At 48.8% G+C, this 17366-nt stretch overlaps 1 protein-coding gene across 1 annotated transcript in view; it reads right to left on the bottom strand.

Moving 5' to 3' along the window:
* Positions 1-17366, bottom strand: part of KSR2 (kinase suppressor of ras 2) — a 400467-nt gene that overhangs the window by 12602 nt on the left and 370499 nt on the right. The window contains exons 15-16 of the mRNA XM_067700755.1: positions 1146-1242; positions 1-134 (exon numbers count right to left, since the gene is read on the bottom strand). Of these exons, the coding sequence (XP_067556856.1) occupies positions 1-134; positions 1146-1242 (231 nt within the window). The remainder of the gene's footprint in view (positions 135-1145; positions 1243-17366) is intronic.

A 17366-nucleotide genomic window follows, 5' to 3' on the forward strand; every position in this document is an offset into this window, starting at 1 on the left:
CTGCCAGCCTGCAGCACCCCGGAAATGCTGAAGAGCCCAAAGTCTGTGATCACCACTTTGCCGTTGTCGTAGAAGACGTTCTTGGACTTGAGGTCCTTGTGCAGGATTCCCTTGGCGTGGAGGTAGCCCATGCCCTGCAAGAAACAAGGGTACAGGGAGCTGCCAGAGGACACCCACGCGCTCACGGCCAGCCTGGCTCGGGGTCACGATTCACACGCCCTGCCCTTCCACTGAAACCGCACTGAACAGCTGCAGATCTGGGACCCAAATGCCAAGGTTTGCAGGTGGGGTGGAGAAGGCATGGCGAGTGGGAACAGGCAGGGTCCCCAAGACAGAAATCTGCCACCCCCCTCACATCATAGCAAAACCATCTCCATCTAAGCTCTTCTGCTTCCTGAAGAAGAAACGAAGGAAGGTCTCCCCAGAGGGAGAGGGGCGGGGACAAACCTGAAAAGAGGCCCCCAGAGTAAGGAATCCCATCGGCCATGTTCTCCACTTCCATTCTGCAAAATAACTTATCTGCAGGAGACTTGCTCCTTAGATCTACTTAACCCACACAACTGCAGAATTTCACTGTGCGCCTCAAGAGACATATCACAAGGCGATAATCAAGAACATGGAGAAGGGGCTGTGAGAGGTCAAGCTTAAGGGTGAAACGTCTAGATTTCTCTTTTTGCCTTAATGAGCAGTCACATTTTTATTTCTTTTTGCAGCTCAGTCCTGACACTTCCGATGGGAAATAAAAACCTGAAGACCATGGACTAATGAGGCACCCGCCAGAAAACACAGGATGTTCCTGTTTGTTTTAATCCCAAACAACACCAATTTGATGCCTCCCCAGCAGCTGTGGAGAGAGATGGCTTACATTCATGGGAATTCAAGGCTTCAAGGGGTAAGGGAGTTTATCAATGAGAAGAGTCCCTCCCCCCGCCCCGGGTCTCTGCACACACCCAATTATCATGATGATGGGGCACCAGATGGAAACCAAACATTAGTAGACCATCCCTCATGCTTGTATCTGGCCTGGTATCGTGCAGGTCAAGTTTAATCGCTTTTAAGCCCAGACTGTTGATCTGAAGCCAGACCATGAGTCTCAGGAGGGGTCTTTCTGAGGTTCAGGGAGGAGGCCCCAGACCCTACGGTACCTTCACAATTTCTTGGGCAATCTGCCTCGTTTTGTTGACATCCAAGACGATCTTGGCATCCCTGACCACAGAATAGAGTGTCCGGCCCTTACAGAGGCTGGAAAGCAGAAGGACACAATTAATTGTGGGCAGTTGTTGCGATAAGCGCCACACACAACGGTTATTAAAAGTGACACATAGAGGGAATTCCCTAGCGGTCCAGTGCTTAGGACTCGGTGCTTTCACTGCCGGGACCCGCGTTCGATCCCTGGTTGGGGGAAAAGGATCCCGCAAGCCACGCGGCACACACACACAAAAGTGACACATAGAGAGTGGGTGTGTGTTTACGTGCCACTATTATGCCTGTGAGATACTAAGCCACCACAGCCTTGCACTGGACCTCAGTTCTGGTTCTGGGAGCAACTCCTTTGGTGTTCTTTAACATCTTTATCAGCTATCCCCAGCATCCAAGGATACGTGCAGAGTCTAGCCTAGCCCAGAAGCAGGCTTTGCCACGTACCGTCTAACACAGGCTCTCACAGGCAAAAATCTGCTTGTAAACTGATAACTTCTGGGGTCCTCAGACAGCACTCAGACGGCACTCTGCCGGCCCCTCGGCCCAGCTGCTCTCACTTGCCAGGATCCACTGGTGTGTGGGGAAAGTGATGAAAGACCAGCGAAGCGGTCGCTGATGTGTGCTAAGTACCATCAGTGAATAATGTATTCAAGCCTTTAGACAGGGGTGTGTAAACACCAGTAACACTCCCCCAAAGCAGACGCCTGTCTGGATAGAGGGTTTTCAAACTATTTTCAGCCTCACTGAGCTCATTTCGAGCACCAGTGGTTCAAGATGAATGACAAGATGAAAAAGGATGTTATACAGTGACGGTAACACCTCATTTAATTGCCAGTGTGTTTACCCATCCTTTTCCTCTGCAATGAGCCTGAATCCTGGCGCACACAGACCAGGAACTCGATAAACAGTCCGCAAATGAATGAGTGAATGAATCAACGAGTGAATGAATGAGTTCTAGATTCACCATAGCATTCCCCAGCCCCTAGCATCACGTCTCGTTCATCACATCCAATATTGGCTGAAAGAAGAAGGAATGACATTAGGAAAGTTCATTTTCCATCTATGTCTAAATGATGGCATGAATTTTTCTTTTAATCTGTGACTTGATTGCTAAAATATTCTTGGCTTTGTATTCATTCGTTTAGTAGTTACCGAGCTCTGCTGTGGGCTTGAATTAGCTGAAATTGTGTGGTTATAGCCAGAACTCAGGTAGCAGAGGGATCTGTTTGAATCCCAGCTCTGCTCTTTACTTACCATGTGTCGTTGTGTCCCTGGATGGGTTACTTAACCTCTCTGGGCCTCCGATTCCTCATCTATCAAAGGGAACTAATGATACCCACCCACAGAGTTAGTATGAGGACCGAATGAGAGAAGGAGCAGGTGGGGAGTGGAGCACACTGGTTAGAACAGGGGCCCAGAGTCAGACTGTCTTAGAACCGTGGTTTGTCAGTCAGTGGCTGTGTGACCCTGGGCAGGAGAGCTAACCTCTCTGAGCCTCAGTTTCATTATCTGTAAAACGAGGCCGACAGTTTTTGCTTTACAAGGTTTCTTAGGAGAATCACACGGAATCAGGCGTGTCAAGGTGCAGGCAACTCTCCATGCCCAACACAGCAAGTATTCGTGAAACTCTGGCTATTGTGAGAGGTGGTGACTGATCAATACAATGGTGAACATACACACACTTGTGTGCAAGTTATTAATTAGTTACGTACTTATACACACATCACATCCTTCTGTCCGTCTATCACCTATCCACGTATCCACTTACCCACCATGCCACTTATAATCATCCATGATCTTCAACTGAGATTCGTTTCTTCACCTGCTTGAGGTGAGATTCCCAGGGTAGCTGACTCACAGGGAGCCTGATTCGCCCGCCTGTCCAGGGTTGCCCAGTACGTCGGCGAGGGGCAGCCATGGTGACTCAGGGCCGTCCCCGCCTTGTTGTCTCAGGCACTGGGTTTGCTACTGCTGGAGGTGAGGTGGAGGGGGGCAGTGGGCTGCACAGCCAATTAGACCACAGTGATGTTTAAGTATTAGGATGGCGGAGACGGTGGGTGGATTCCCTCCCCTGGAGACTCTGTTCTGAATAGCCACCTACACTCATGACAGGCCAGAGCCCAGAAGAAATATGTCCCCACTGCAGACGGCCAAGCCAACAGGCTCCAAGCCTCCCAGACTCTCAGTGTAACTGCATAGAAATTGCAGCCTCCAAACGTCCATCCCTGTCTCCTTTCCCTGCTCACATCCTCCTTTCCAGCCGCAGCTGCAAAGTCTTTGCTTCTCTCACTACCTTATGGCATCTGGAGCCCCTGCACACACACACACACACACACACACGCACGCACGCACGCACGCACACTGGCTGGTAAGATATCAACTGGTACGACCACAGCTTGGCACTTTTACTTAAGTGAAATATACAAATAAGCCATAACCAGCAATTCATCTCCTAAGTATGTATCCAGAAGGCATGCACACTCATGTTCACCTATAGACATGTACCAGAATGTACTAGAATATTCTAGAATGTTAATAGCAACCCATTCATAATAGCCCCAAACTGGAACCTACCCAAATGTTCACAGACAGAAAAATGGATAAATTATGATATATCCGTATAACAAAATATATTCATACTGGACTGTTAATAAGCAAATTACTGCTAACCGCAAAAGACATGAAGTTCTAAACCTAATGTTGAGCAAAAGAAGCCACACACACACTCAATGACTCCATTTATATAAAGTGCAAAAGCAGACAAAACTGGCCCATGTGTTAGAAGTCAGCACAGCAGCGACCCTGGTGGGTGGGGAGGATGGAGAGGGGGTGGGGGAGCTGGGGCAGGTGATGCTCTGCGTTTTGATTTGGGCGTTGGTTATATGGATGTGCATTTAGTGGAAATTAATCAGGCTGTGCTCTTAGGATCTGAACACTTTGGCAGGTACGTTATCCTTCCAAGAACAATTTACTTAAAAAAAAAAATCAGCGAGGAAAGGATGAACAATTAATCCAACAGCGTTAAGCTTTCAAATCGAAGCCAATATTGACACCCCAGGTAACTATTTCTAAACGCTTCACACAGCCCCGAGGGGCAGCATCCACAGTGGAATGAGGGGCTCCAGGCCTGGCTGTGCCGGCTCAGGTGTTTATCGGAGGCTGAGTTGAAGGTGAGGGCTGAGCTCTAAGCAGGAGCAGGCATTAGGCAGGTGTCCAGGGTGCCCAAGGCTCCAATTGTCCAGGCAAGTCAGTCCAACTATCCACGGCAACTGCTCCGAGCTCGGGATTTCTGTGGCTAACGCCAGTGCCCTAAAAGCTGCTTGTGCCTGGGTGGTGGGGAAGGGAAGCGAGGAGAGGATGAAGGTTGACTGAGCACATGTGGGACCTTTCTCACATCCAGGCATCCTTCCCAGCATCCCTGCAGGGTCCACGTTATCACCCACCTCCTACAGGTGAGAATGTGGAGACCCAGAGGGGTGGAGGACCTGCTCACGGGCACACGGCCATGGTGCCAGCCTGTTCCTGATCTCTCATCTCATCCATGGTGTGGGTACCCTGTTATTGGACATGATTTGGGGGCCATGAAAGAGACACACAGCCGAGGGAGCCCAAATCCCAACTCTACCATTTACTGCTTGTCGGGTGACCTCGGGAAGTGACTTCAACCTCAGCTTCCTCATCTGTAAAATGGGGACAACAGAAACAATACCAGCTCACGTGGACTGAGCCCTTTCTATGTGCCTGACACCAGCCTAAGCACAAGAGCCGCAGGAGGTGGGTGCTCTCGAGGTATTTCATTGATTCCAATGTGCATTTCCTCACATTGTAACTAACATCTCTGAAATCAGAATGTGTTTTGCATTCGATGACAGGTCACAGTTTCACGGGCTCGGCCCTTCTTTCTTTGTAGTACATAAAAGAAACGGCGCATATTCTAATGGACGGCATCTTTGATTTAATCAAGTTCAGGATCAGTCCCATTCCTACAGATGAGGGAACTGAGGCTCAGAGAGGTTAAGTAGAGCTGATGTGAACCCAGGCAGGCTGGCTCTAGAGTTCAGGCTCTTAACCCCCATCTTTTGTTTCTTAACAATTTTCTCAGACTCCAGCACATCACAGGCCCCCAGTGAATGGTAGCTACAACATCACTACTAACATCACCTATGGCAATGAAGATTAACGAGGTCCGCAGGCCTCAGTAGCAGAGTCAGTCTGGACGTCAAGAGAAGGTGTTTCAGGGGTTTAAGGATACATTTAGCACCTCTCTAGCTTCTGGGGCAGTAGGCCCAAGCACTAGTGTACACACAGTATCGCCCTCTGCAACAAAGATCATGTTTTTCCAAGAAGAGGAGCAAAACTGGGGATTTTCCACCTTATCTGCAGGTCAACATCTCTTCCGACCGTGGCCCCAGGCACCTCAAATGATGCTGTTTTTGACCCCATATCTCAGGTGACACAGCAAACCTATGGCCCAGATGGCAAGGCAAATGAAAGACGTTTGATGTAAACCAGCCTAAAAGAGGCTTGTCAGAAACAATGAGATAAAACCATCTAGAGGTTTCTCTCCAGGGGCCTCTGTCCAAACTGGCTCATTCTCCCAAAACAGCGGCTGGGAAAGAAACCTCGATGCCGTGGCGGTCGCTTCCTTTCTCTCCCGCAAACTCCTCAGCATCAAGGCCGGGGACCCAGGCCAGCGTGAATGGAACGGGAGCTGGGGGCCACGCCCTCTGAAGACCGACAGACCGGCTCTCAGCCCAGCTCTGCCCCCTGAGAGCCCACACGGCCCTGGGGACTAACTGTGCCTCCTCTGTGTCCATATCTGTAACTGTGGGTGTGGTCAACTCCATAACGGTCCCCCCAAGATATCCACACCCCAATCCACAGAAACAGTAAACATTTACATGGCAAAAGGGACTCTGCAGCTGTGATTAGATTAAGGTTCTAGAGGTGGAGGGATTACCCTGGATGACCAGGGTGGGCCCAACACGGCATCACAAGGAACCTTATAAAAGGGAGGCGAGAGCCACAGGAAGGTGGCGAGTGAATCGAGAGGCAGAAGAGAGGCAGAGGGAGATCTGGGTACGGAAGAGGCAGCTGAGGGATGTTATGTGAGAAAGAACCACCCGGTCTTTGCTGGCTGTGCAGACAGAGGAAGGGGCTGCGGGCCAAGGAAGGCAGGCAGCCTGTGGAAGCTGGAAGAGGCAAGGGGCGGATTCTCCCCTAGAGCCCCAGGAATGGAAGGCAGCTCTTCGAGGCCTTGATTTTAACCCTGTGAGACCCATTTTGGACTTTGGACCTCCAGAGCTGAAAGATAGATTTTTGTTGTTCCAAGCCACTGAGTGTGGTAATCTGTTACTGCAGCAGTCAGGAACTAAAGCGGGGCATTAAGTACTGTCGCAGAGTGGGGCATGAGGGTGAAATGGGGTCACAGAAGTACAGTGCTTGGCCCAGCACCTGGCCAGAACAGGTGCTCCTTGAACATGGATCATATCATGGTTAATAATATTCTAATTTTATTATTTCTAGTAATATTCTAATACTATTTCTGATAATAATGTTCTCCTGCCTGGATGACCACACTGCCCCTCATGGCTGCTCTGGCTTCCCCAATCCATTCTCCAGCCAGCACTCCGAGCGGTGGCTTCAAAACGCAAAGGTGACCAAGTCACTCCCCAGTGCCCTCTGGATAGAGGCCCAACTCCTCCAGCGCCCAAAGGCCCTGCACAGTCTGGGCCCTGCAGACAGCTCCACCCCTTCACTCACAGAGCTCCAGCCACACCAGCCTACCTCAGGGCCTTTGCTCGGGTCGTCTCCTCAGCCAGCAACGCTCTCCCCATCTGTCCTCAAAAGCCTCCCCAGCTAGGTCCCTATTCCCGTCAGACCCCGTGGCACTGTGCACTCCATCCTTGCAGCCCTTGTCATGGCTGTCATTGTACACGTGTCAGCTGGAGTCTTTGCTTAGAGGCTGTCTCTCCCTCCAGACGGTACACACCGCGAAGGCAGGGCCTAACCTATCTGGTTGCTGCTGTACTCCCAACACACACAAGCTTCTGAAGGAACGAATGGATGCAATGCTACAGCTGCTTCCCACGGCCAGGCCTCCTCTTCCAGGATTCCAGGGAGTGACAGTCCCATCAGACCATCATGTATCACATCCAACCAAAGAAAAACAATTTCTCAGGGGCCTGTGTTTCCACCATTCTTGGCTTATTTGTTCGTGTGCTTTTTCGGGAGTTCTAAGGGTAACAATTGGCCTATTTGAGAAGGATGGGGTGTTGGGCTTTCGGGCAGGCTTGGTCTTACATTTCAATGTCCCTAGACAGGGCATGTAGGGTCTCCTCTGCCACACCTGCTCTACTTCCTGCATTGACACCATCTGTCTGGACCTCTTAGGCATTTAAGCACTGGAGCAATGGTTGACAAACTTGAGTGTGCATCAGAATCCCCTGGAAGGGCTCGTTAAAACAAAGATGGCTGTTCCCACCCCAGGAGATTCCGATTCTGGGAGTCTGGGGTGAGCCCTGAGAAAGTGCTTTTCTAGTAAGTTCCCAGGCAATGCTGATGTGGGTAGTCTGGGGACCCCACTTGGAGAACTGTCGTTCAAGCCGATCTTATTTTACTGAGACCCAGGGATCATGAAGTTCACAATCACTGTCCCTTTAGTGAGTGCCACGCAGGCCTGGTGGTGTTCCAGGTGTAGGAGATACAGAATGCAAGACAGGCCCATCTTCACGTGGGGCTGATCGGCCAGAGGAGAAGTCAGGTGATAAGCAAGCAGGTAAGCAAATCGATGAGATGTTCAGAGAGGCACAAGTGCTATGAAGACAATAAACAGATTTATCGGACAAAGTGTGGTGGGGCTGGGGGCCTCTTCAGTTAGGAGGCTCGGGGAAAGTTGCTCCAGAGAGGTAGCCGTGCTGCGAGAAAAGGAAGAAGGAAGCCAGCTGTGTGAAAACCTGGGGAAAAAGCGTTCCAGGCTAAGGGATCAGCCAGTGCAAAGGCCCTGGGGCAGAACCAATGCAGCATGCTTGATTGCACAGCCAAGGCCATATGGCTGGGCTCTAGAGAGCATCTCCCAGTGGCTGCCCTCCCCAAGTGCTGATCCGCCGAATCAAAGAAACAGGTGGGTGGAAACAGTCTCAGCTCTGCCTGATTTTAGGTCCCGAGGCAGCCGGCTTCAAAGTCAGCTGTTATTTTAAAAATACTCGGTTCTGTCAGAAGGGATTTACAACCCCTTGGCAGCTTCTCCTCCTCACTCACTTCTCAGCATCCCCAACCCCACAAAACTCGAAACCCACTTAATTCCCTTCCACTCTTTGCCCCTCCCTGGAGCACATAAATCACATGCCAAGTGACAAGTTGCTGCTCCCTCCAGTTCCAGACGCAGGCAATCTCTAACTTCCAAGCCCTTTGTGAATCTAACACCGAGGATATGAAACCTTGGGACTCTGGGGCTTTATAATAAAAAAAAATGCCAGGTTAGCTTCCTATAAAAATGGGAACTGCCAGAAAGCAAGTGAGAAATGCCAGCTGTTTGCCACCTGCTTAACCTGCCGTACGTCCAGGAAATGAAGAGTTATAGAGTTCCATTAAATATGGCGTTGGCCAGGGAAGGCTCGTGTCCCAGCCAGACAAGAAAGGTGGCCCTCCAGGCATCAGAATATGCAAAGCAGGAGCTAGCAGCACTTGACAGAAGGGCTTCAGGTTTTTTTGTTTTTTGTTTTTTCCAAATGCATCCCTGCAACGCTTGGAGAAGGAGGGAAAAGGAAGCTTACAGTCTCGATCTCACTGGATTCTTCTGATTTTGCTAAATCCAGAGAGGCCAAGCATTGAATGCTCTGGGACCTTCAAGGACTGAGATGGGGGTTCTGCGCATTTTAGGGGGTACCCCTGGCCCTGACTGGGACATTCTGCCCTCCCTGGTCTGTGCTTTATAAGAGAAGGAGCGTTTCAAGGGCACAGGCAGCCCGCCAGGGAGGTGTGGGCTCCAGCTCACTGCAAGAACTGGCTGCTTCCTCTGCCTCTCATCACGCTCTGTGGTCCAGCCACCATCCAAGACCCGCTCTTCTTGACCTTGTCCTTGACCTTGTCCAGAGGCATTCCAGGACATGCTCCTCCCAAACTCTACAGCATCTCTTCTCAGCGTCTCCTAAGGGTCAGACTGTGCGTCTCGCTCAGAATCCCTCACACTGCAACCATTCCAAAACTACCTTGAGAGTTTTGCCAGATCCGCCAACTCATTATTTACCACTTGCTAACAGTTTTCTTTAGATGCACTGCCTCTGAAAAAGAAGTGTATTTTAGAAAGAAACTTTTATTGTTACCTTCTATCATTACCAGAAGGAAAGCCAGAATTTCTAGCCCCACATAAATGTTAAAATACATACAACGAAAACAAACCCACTAAAAAACAATATTAAATCCTTGCTTGGCATCATGGTCTGACAAATGGTCAGAGCTTAAGGCCTCCTCTTTTTGTTTAAAAAAAAAAAAAGTTTAGCAAGTAAGGGTGAGGAAGGTGTTAAATACTAGCACTGAATGAAGAGTTTCTCATCTCACCAGAAGGATGGAGAGAGAATTGAAGAGGAAAATCATGCCCCCCACTCTGTGATTTGATGTTATTTGGGGCCAGTGGTACCTGTCCCACCTTCTGGGAAATCCAGACTCATTAATCTCCAGGCCTGCAAACCTCCCCTCCTGCCAATTATGTATTAACAGGGACTACAGGTCAGATATGTGCAGGGACAAGACAAAAGGGTCATTTCCTTGGCGATGGAGCTGACATTCTCGTGGGGCAGACAGACTGTAAGCAAACAGAATAACTGCAGTTTATAACGAGGGCCATGGAGAAATGCACATGGGATTGGGCACACAGTGAGAGGATGGAGGTGGGTCCTCCATGAACAGGTAGTCAGGGTTGGCATCTCAGGAGGGGACAGGAGGGACTCCCTTCCCAACACTTCCTGTTGTTTCACGGCAAAGACTCTGGACTGATTTCTGGCAACATCTAACCAAACGCCCCTTATCTAATCTCTCCAAGAAGGGCAGGCATCGCCTTGTTTAAGGTGATGCCCATCTCCCAGAGGCCTCCCAGGGGACTAAGACAGAGCCAAGAGGTTCCCAAGCATCATCACATTGAATAAGTGGGTCTGGTTATTCCCATTGTACAGATGAGGAAACCAAGGCAATGAGTCAGCCTGGACAGGAGCATACACTTCAGAATCAGAATCACCGGAGCTAAAATGCTATCCCTTCCTGGCTGTGCAGTCTCGGGCAAGTTACCTGAAATCTTTGGAACTCATAGTGCTTTGTGAACTCTGAGGTGGGGTGATTCGGGCAGAGGGGTTGTTTATACGTGTGAGTATGTGTGTGATCTCTACGTGCAGGTTTCATACCTGCTACTTAGCACTGCCTGGAGTTGATGGCGCTCTCTCCACAAGACGCTGAACTGAGACCTTTTCACACCAGCCTTCCCAGGAGGGGAGGCTCTATGCTACAAATGAAAAAATGCACATGCAGGAAGGTTAAGTAACCTACCCAGGTCCCCACAGCCAGTAGGTGACAGGGTCAGGACTTGAGTCCAGGTCTCAAATCACCTTTCCAGGATTTCATAAGATCCCTTGGGAAAGGATGGTTTAGCAAAGCAGGAACTGGCCAGACCCAGTTCAGAGGGCCTGACCTTGGAAACCCTTGTTTATCCACTGAGCTCACCCGCCTCCCTCCCTTCCCAACTCTAGGCCTCTCCTTCCACCCTTTCAATTCAGGGCCAGCTCTCGTTTGGCCTCATTGCCCCTTTGCTGCTTCTGTTTGGGAACTCCCAGCTGCTACCCACAGACAGGCAAGGCAGGCTGCAGAGGGCTAGACCATCGGAGGGGGTCTGGAGAACTCGTGGATGCACCTGTGCAAGCCCAGCGGGCAGTACACATGGGCCAGGCCCAGGGGAGGTGCTCAGGGAATGCTTCTAGAACGGGTGAATGGATGAACAAAGGAATGAGTGACTGCCACCACCTTCCTTCTTCCCATCGTCCGCAGGAGCTGGAAGGGCTGCGCTCAGTGCCGAGGCAGGTCTTTCCCTACTGGCTCAGCACATGAAACAGACCATACGCCAAACCAGGTCCAGTTAGCAATGATGCTTCCAGCCTTTCCCTGCACAAGGTTTCCTGTACAAGGTTCCCTGTGGCACAGAAAGACCAGACCGACCCGGGTCCTTCCCTCTGGGTCTGGATATCAAAACACATCAGTTCTTGTTGCCCCCTGACCAGAGCACATTTTTTTTTTAAGCTAAACAGTCAACTGAATTACTGTTTTTGAAGCATATACATACACCACCTAATTTATATGCATTAAAATCCACGGAGAGGATAGACTCCAGGGTGTTAGCAGGGCCAGTCCCGGGTCATGGGATTAGAAGCTTTACAAAAAACTTTTTTCTCACTGCTTATCTCTCTTTCCTAATTTTTCTCCAACAAACACGTATTACTTTTGTAAAATGAGAAAGAAGGAAAAAAGCACCTTTGAGTCAGACGGAAATGAAACCAGACACATGTTCACTCTATAGACAGTTTGGAAAATATTGAAAGGGTGACAAACTAAAATGAGAAAGCAGAGTCGGAACCGAATTCCTCCTCCCAGTAGCCCCGTCTCGCTTGGAAGACCCTCTGGCTGTCACTCTCAGGGAGGGAAGCAGTTTTTTCCTCCTCTGTCTTCTGCACAGGGTTTAGAGCCTGGTCAGGGCACAAAGCCAGGGACTGGCCCTTACCCGAAAGTCCCAATGGAACTCTCTCACCTTGAAAAAATTCAATCCTGAACGAAGAAGATGGATTTGACTATTTGATATTTTAAAATGACTGTGGGGCTGGCAAAGGAGAAAGGACAGAGGGTAGAATGGTGGGTGTAACCCCACAAAACAGCTGTGTCCTTTCCACCTATTACAGAAGGGGGAGGGGAAGAGGGGAAGGAGGAGGAGGGGGGAGAGGGAGGGGAGAAGTGTACCTTCCTAGGGGATACTGGGAATGTACCTGAGCCTGGAACCTACCAGGCCATGGTGTAAGAAAACATGTACAGAAGTTTCTAGAATTCAAGTTGTGGACTAGTGTTAGAAATCATTGGATCCTCTTCCTTCATGGAAGAGATGGGGAAACCAAAACGCACAAAGGGGGATGGAATTTCCCAAGGTCATGCTTCAACTGGCACAGCCTGGCTCAAACCCAGACCTGTCTGAGACTAAACCGTGGGTTTGCAGCCACAGAGCCACACTGCCTCCTAAGAATACGAAATACCATTCACTGAGCCTTCCCACGAGCATTCTGCTAAAGGTTTTACACAAATGATCTTATTTAGTCGTACTCTTGACCTCAACCTTTTTCGGGAGGTACTGGTCCTATTTCGCAGATGGGAAAACTGAGACTCAGGCAGGTGAGGTCGTTTGCTAAGCTCATGCAGCTCAGCTCCATGAAGCAGAACTGGCATTCTACCCTCAGTCTATTGGACACCTGCATCTTGTTCTCACCCCCTAAGCTACTTGGCCCCTTTGGGAAATGGAAAGAACAGAGGCTGAAGGACGAGGAAACCAGCGTTTTCAAGCTCCCGAGACAAGCCTGCAGTTCATCTCATCCTCACGAGAGTCCCAGGGGCTGGGGCTGGCTTTTCATCTTCCCATTTTTCCAACAAGGAAGCAAAAGCCCAAGGGAATGAATGCCTGGCCCAGGGTCCTTCTGGCCAGAACGTGGAGGCAGAATCTGGGTCCCGTTTGCCCAAAGCTCCTGGCCTTTCCAGTGCCTCCCCCTTCTTCGAGAAGGCCTCTGGCGCTGGGCCACCGCAGGGCACACCCAACTAGCCCGCTGTCTGCACTGCTGTAGGTCAGGGTTGCAGGGAATTTCACAGAGTGTAGACATGCAGGCCTACTAGAGCCAAGCTCCTAAAACAGGGGCTGCAAACTACGGCCCGAGGGCCAAATCCAGGCCATTGCCTATTTCTGTAGAGCCCATGAGCTAAAAAAGTTAGAAGAAATCAAAGATCAGAGCAGAAAACTCAGAGACGAAGAAAGCAATAGAAAAGACAATGAAACTAAAAGCTGGTTCTTTGAAAAGATAAACAAAACTGATAAAGCTTTAGTCAGACTCATCAAGAAAGGGAGAGGGCCCAAATCCATAAAATTAGAAATGAAAAAGAAGTTACAATGGACAGCACAGAAATACAAAGGATCATAAGAGACTACTACAAGCAACTATATGCCAATAACATGGACAACCTAGAAGAAACGGACAAGTTCTTAGAAAGGTACAGTCTCTCAAGACTGAACCAGGAAGAAATAGAAAATACGAATAGACCAATTCCAAGTACTGAAATTGAATCTCTGATTAAAAAACTCCCAACAAACAAAAGCCCAGGACAAGATGGCTTCACAGGTGAATTTTACCAAACATTTAAAGAGTTAACACCTATCCTTCTGAAACTATTCCAAAAAACTGCATAGAAAGGAACACTTCCGAACTCAGTATATGAGGTCACCGACACCCTGATACCAAAACCAGACAAAGATACCACAAAAAAAGAAAATTACAGGTCAATATCACCAATGGACACAGACGCAAAAATCCTCAACAAAATACTAGCAAACCAAATGCAACAAAACATTGAAAGGATCACACGCCACGATCAAGTGGGGTTTATCCCCAGGGATGCAAGGATTCTTCAATATCCACAAATCAATCAGTGTGATACACATTAACGGACTGAAGAATAAAAACCATATGATCATCTCAATAAAAGCTTTTGATAAAATCCAGCATCCATTTATGATAAAAACTCTTCAGAACGTGGGCATAGAGGGAACCTACCTCAACATAATAAAGGCCATATATGACAAACCCACAGCCAGTCTGAAACACCTTTACATAAAAGTTTAAAAAGTTCATAAGAAGAATGATACCTTTGTGACCTTGGGAAAATTATAAGAAATTCAAATTTCTGTGAACTAGTGTTTCGTAGGCACACTGCCACACCCTGTTTCCATACTGTCTGTGGACGCTTTCGTGCCACGACGGAAGAGCTGAGTATGCGTGACAGAGACCAAAGAACATGGCTGAACATATTTCCTGTCTGGCCCACTATGGAAAATGTTTGTTGGCCTTTGTTCTAAGAAACTGGGGTGGCTCAACACAAATTGGGCTGCTAGAACTAGGAGTTTGACCAATTTGAGCCATTCTTCTCTGCACTGAGAACTGGGCGTGGTCAAGGTCAAGTGGGTTTTCCATTCATTCACTCCCTTATTCGTTCATTCATTCATTCAACCATTCATCCATCCATACGGGCATGGAGCCGACACTCCCGGCCAGGCGTGGGGACGCGGAGCCTGGTGGGTGAGGCAGTGCCACAGATGCAGGGGCACAGCTCTCTGCTGCGAATTCGGTTGGGGTGATGTGGGAGAAGGCCAGAGATGTGGGACCAGCGCAAACGCAGGCCAGGAGCTTGTCTGCAAGCCTGAGTTCCACAACGGTGGAGACAGGATGCACCGCCAGCCGCCACCCCCGACGGGAAGGACGCTCCATCGTGGGCGGCCCCAAGCCCGACACGTCATCACCCCAACCCGGAAGCACTTGCCAAGTTCATGTCATACAATTTACACGTTTCTAAGTCTCCTGCCTCTTCCTCTCTGCCATTCCCTGCCTGAATCCCCACACCGCACCCTACCAGAGGCCTTCCCAGGCAGCCCCTGGGCATGAAATTAGCTGGACGGATGCTCACCCCAGTGAGGTAAATCCCAAATTGCTTTAGAATGCCTTCCTTGCGGACCACTGGCTTGGACCAGGCCACGAGGCGGATGTTACCCGATCTGCTGCGACCAGAGGATCAGTGTAGCAAAGGACACATCTGTGCACACTGATATGTATGTGTGCATTGTTTCTACGGCAAGGACCTCTGCCTGTACGCATGTTTACATGCACATGAACACGGGTGTACACACGTGGGTGAATTCATGTGTGTACGTGTGCAAGAATGTAGTATTATGTGCGTATATTTATGTATGTGCATCCGTGTGTGTGTGCGCGTGGCTGTCTTTGCATTTATAGGCACAGCTGTGTCTACCTATGGGTATGTTTTCTGTGGAAAGTAATGCAGGTAGTGTCATGCCAACTCCAGAACTGGCCACAGCCTCCCTCACCCCTTAAAAAGCACTCTGTGTTTTCATTTCTCCCAGTCTCTGAAATGGTCCAGTGAAAACATTGTTTGTCTGAAAACTGGAGGCTCAGCTTGCCAGGGGCTGCGGGTAGATGGGGCTGGGAGTCGGCAGTGACTGTTAATGGGTACAGGGTTTCTTTCTGAGGTGATAAGATGTTCTCAAAACATATAATAACTTTGAATGGAATATAATCTATAAAATATTGAATCACTATGTTGTACACCTGAAACTAATAAAATACTGTAAATCAACTATACTTCAATAAAAAATTAGATCTGGTGATAGTTGCACAATTTTGTAAATATACTAAAAACCATCGAACTGTGTGGATGAGTGAATTTTGTGATTTATATATAAAGTTGTTTAAAAAAGCAAAAGCTGGAAGTTCACAAAAATTCCCACTCACTTCATCCCACTGCATTTATAGAGGAACCTTGGTCTGGTAAACGGGAAAAAAATCTGATTTCTCAGCCTGGGAAGAAATTTCACAAGGGAAGGAATTTCTCCAACTTTATAGAATCCATGCCTCTGCCAGGCTGACAGCAAGGAACACTGTGTCTTTTGCACTTGAAGCTTTGTATCAACAGATAAATCTAGAACACCAGGGGGGTTAAGGCAGGCTGGATGGGCAGGATTCCTGGGATGAACGCTGGGAGGGAAATGAACTTGAACTACCATTTCATTACCCCAAGAGGAACAGAGAAGAATCCAGAGACAGGGGAGTGTGCTGGGAGGAATCATTCCGTTTAGAAGTAGAAACAGATACAGAGAGTGGAAAGGAGAGAACTCATCGGGCAAGTAGTAGTGCCCAGCAGTTAGGAGCTGAGAATTTGGAGTTGGGCAGAACTGGGCTCTAGACCCAGGCCTGGAACTCTTACATTATGAGCCTCTGGGCCAGCTGCTGAAGATAAATGCCGGCGGACGAGGCAAAATCTACCTTACAGGTCTAGGGGGATTAAATTAGAAAACTCTTGCATGGAAGAGACAATGTCCTGTGTTCACCAAATTCTGTTTCCTATTGCTCCCTCCCAGACGCTCCCCTGGAGACCACACTTCCCGGTCTCTTTGTGGTTATGCAGTACCACGGGACTGGTTCTGACCAATGGAAAGTGACCCCTAGCACTTCCTGGTTGGGGTAGTGAGAAGCCCATCGCCGAATCTGCAGCCTTGTGCCACGGTGACTGTGGAGGCCCTATGATGATAGGGTAGAGCCACAAGACTGGAGTTTCCTGGATCCCTGAGTAACTTCACGGAAGACAGCTCCCCTGGAGCACTGCGCCCAAACTATAGTAAACTCAATGAGCGAGAAACCTTGAGTAAGCCAAAGAGATCTCAGGGTTGTTTGTCACTGCAGCACAAGTCTATCCTATCCTGACTATAGTACCTGGTTAATAGGTAATTGGCAGAAGGGGAAGGTCTGCAGGTGTGGGGGTGTCCCAGCAGGTAGGATGGGTACCACCAGCCCCAAACAGCATTGAATCACATAGTGATGAAGTGAGTGAGGGTCTAAGAAAATGGAAATAGACAAACTAGTAAAATAAAAATAAGATACTCTGGCTGGGGCCACGCTTCTACAGCAACCATCACCAGGGAAACCAGTCTCCGCGATGGGAGCTGCATTTTCCTCCGTGCTGAAGCATCGTGGTTCTTTTCCAAATGGCCCACAGACACCTCCATTTGTATGTAACTGGGAAGCATGGTGGTTTTAAAGAAGTAATAAACAAGATGAAAACACAACCCTCAGAATGGGAGAAAATATTTGCAAATGAAGCAACTGACAAAGGATTAATCTCCAAAATTTACAAGCAGCTCATGCAGCTCAATATCAAACAAACAAACAACCCAATCCAAAGATGGGCAGAAGACCTAAACAGACATTTCTCCAAAGAAGTTATACAGATTGCCAAAAAACACATGAAAGGATTCTCAACATCACTAATCATTAGAGAAATGCAAATCCAAACTACAATGAGGTGTCACCTCA

Source organism: Pseudorca crassidens, chromosome 12 (assembly GCF_039906515.1).
Source record: "Pseudorca crassidens isolate mPseCra1 chromosome 12, mPseCra1.hap1, whole genome shotgun sequence".
NCBI lineage: Eukaryota > Metazoa > Chordata > Mammalia > Artiodactyla > Delphinidae > Pseudorca > Pseudorca crassidens.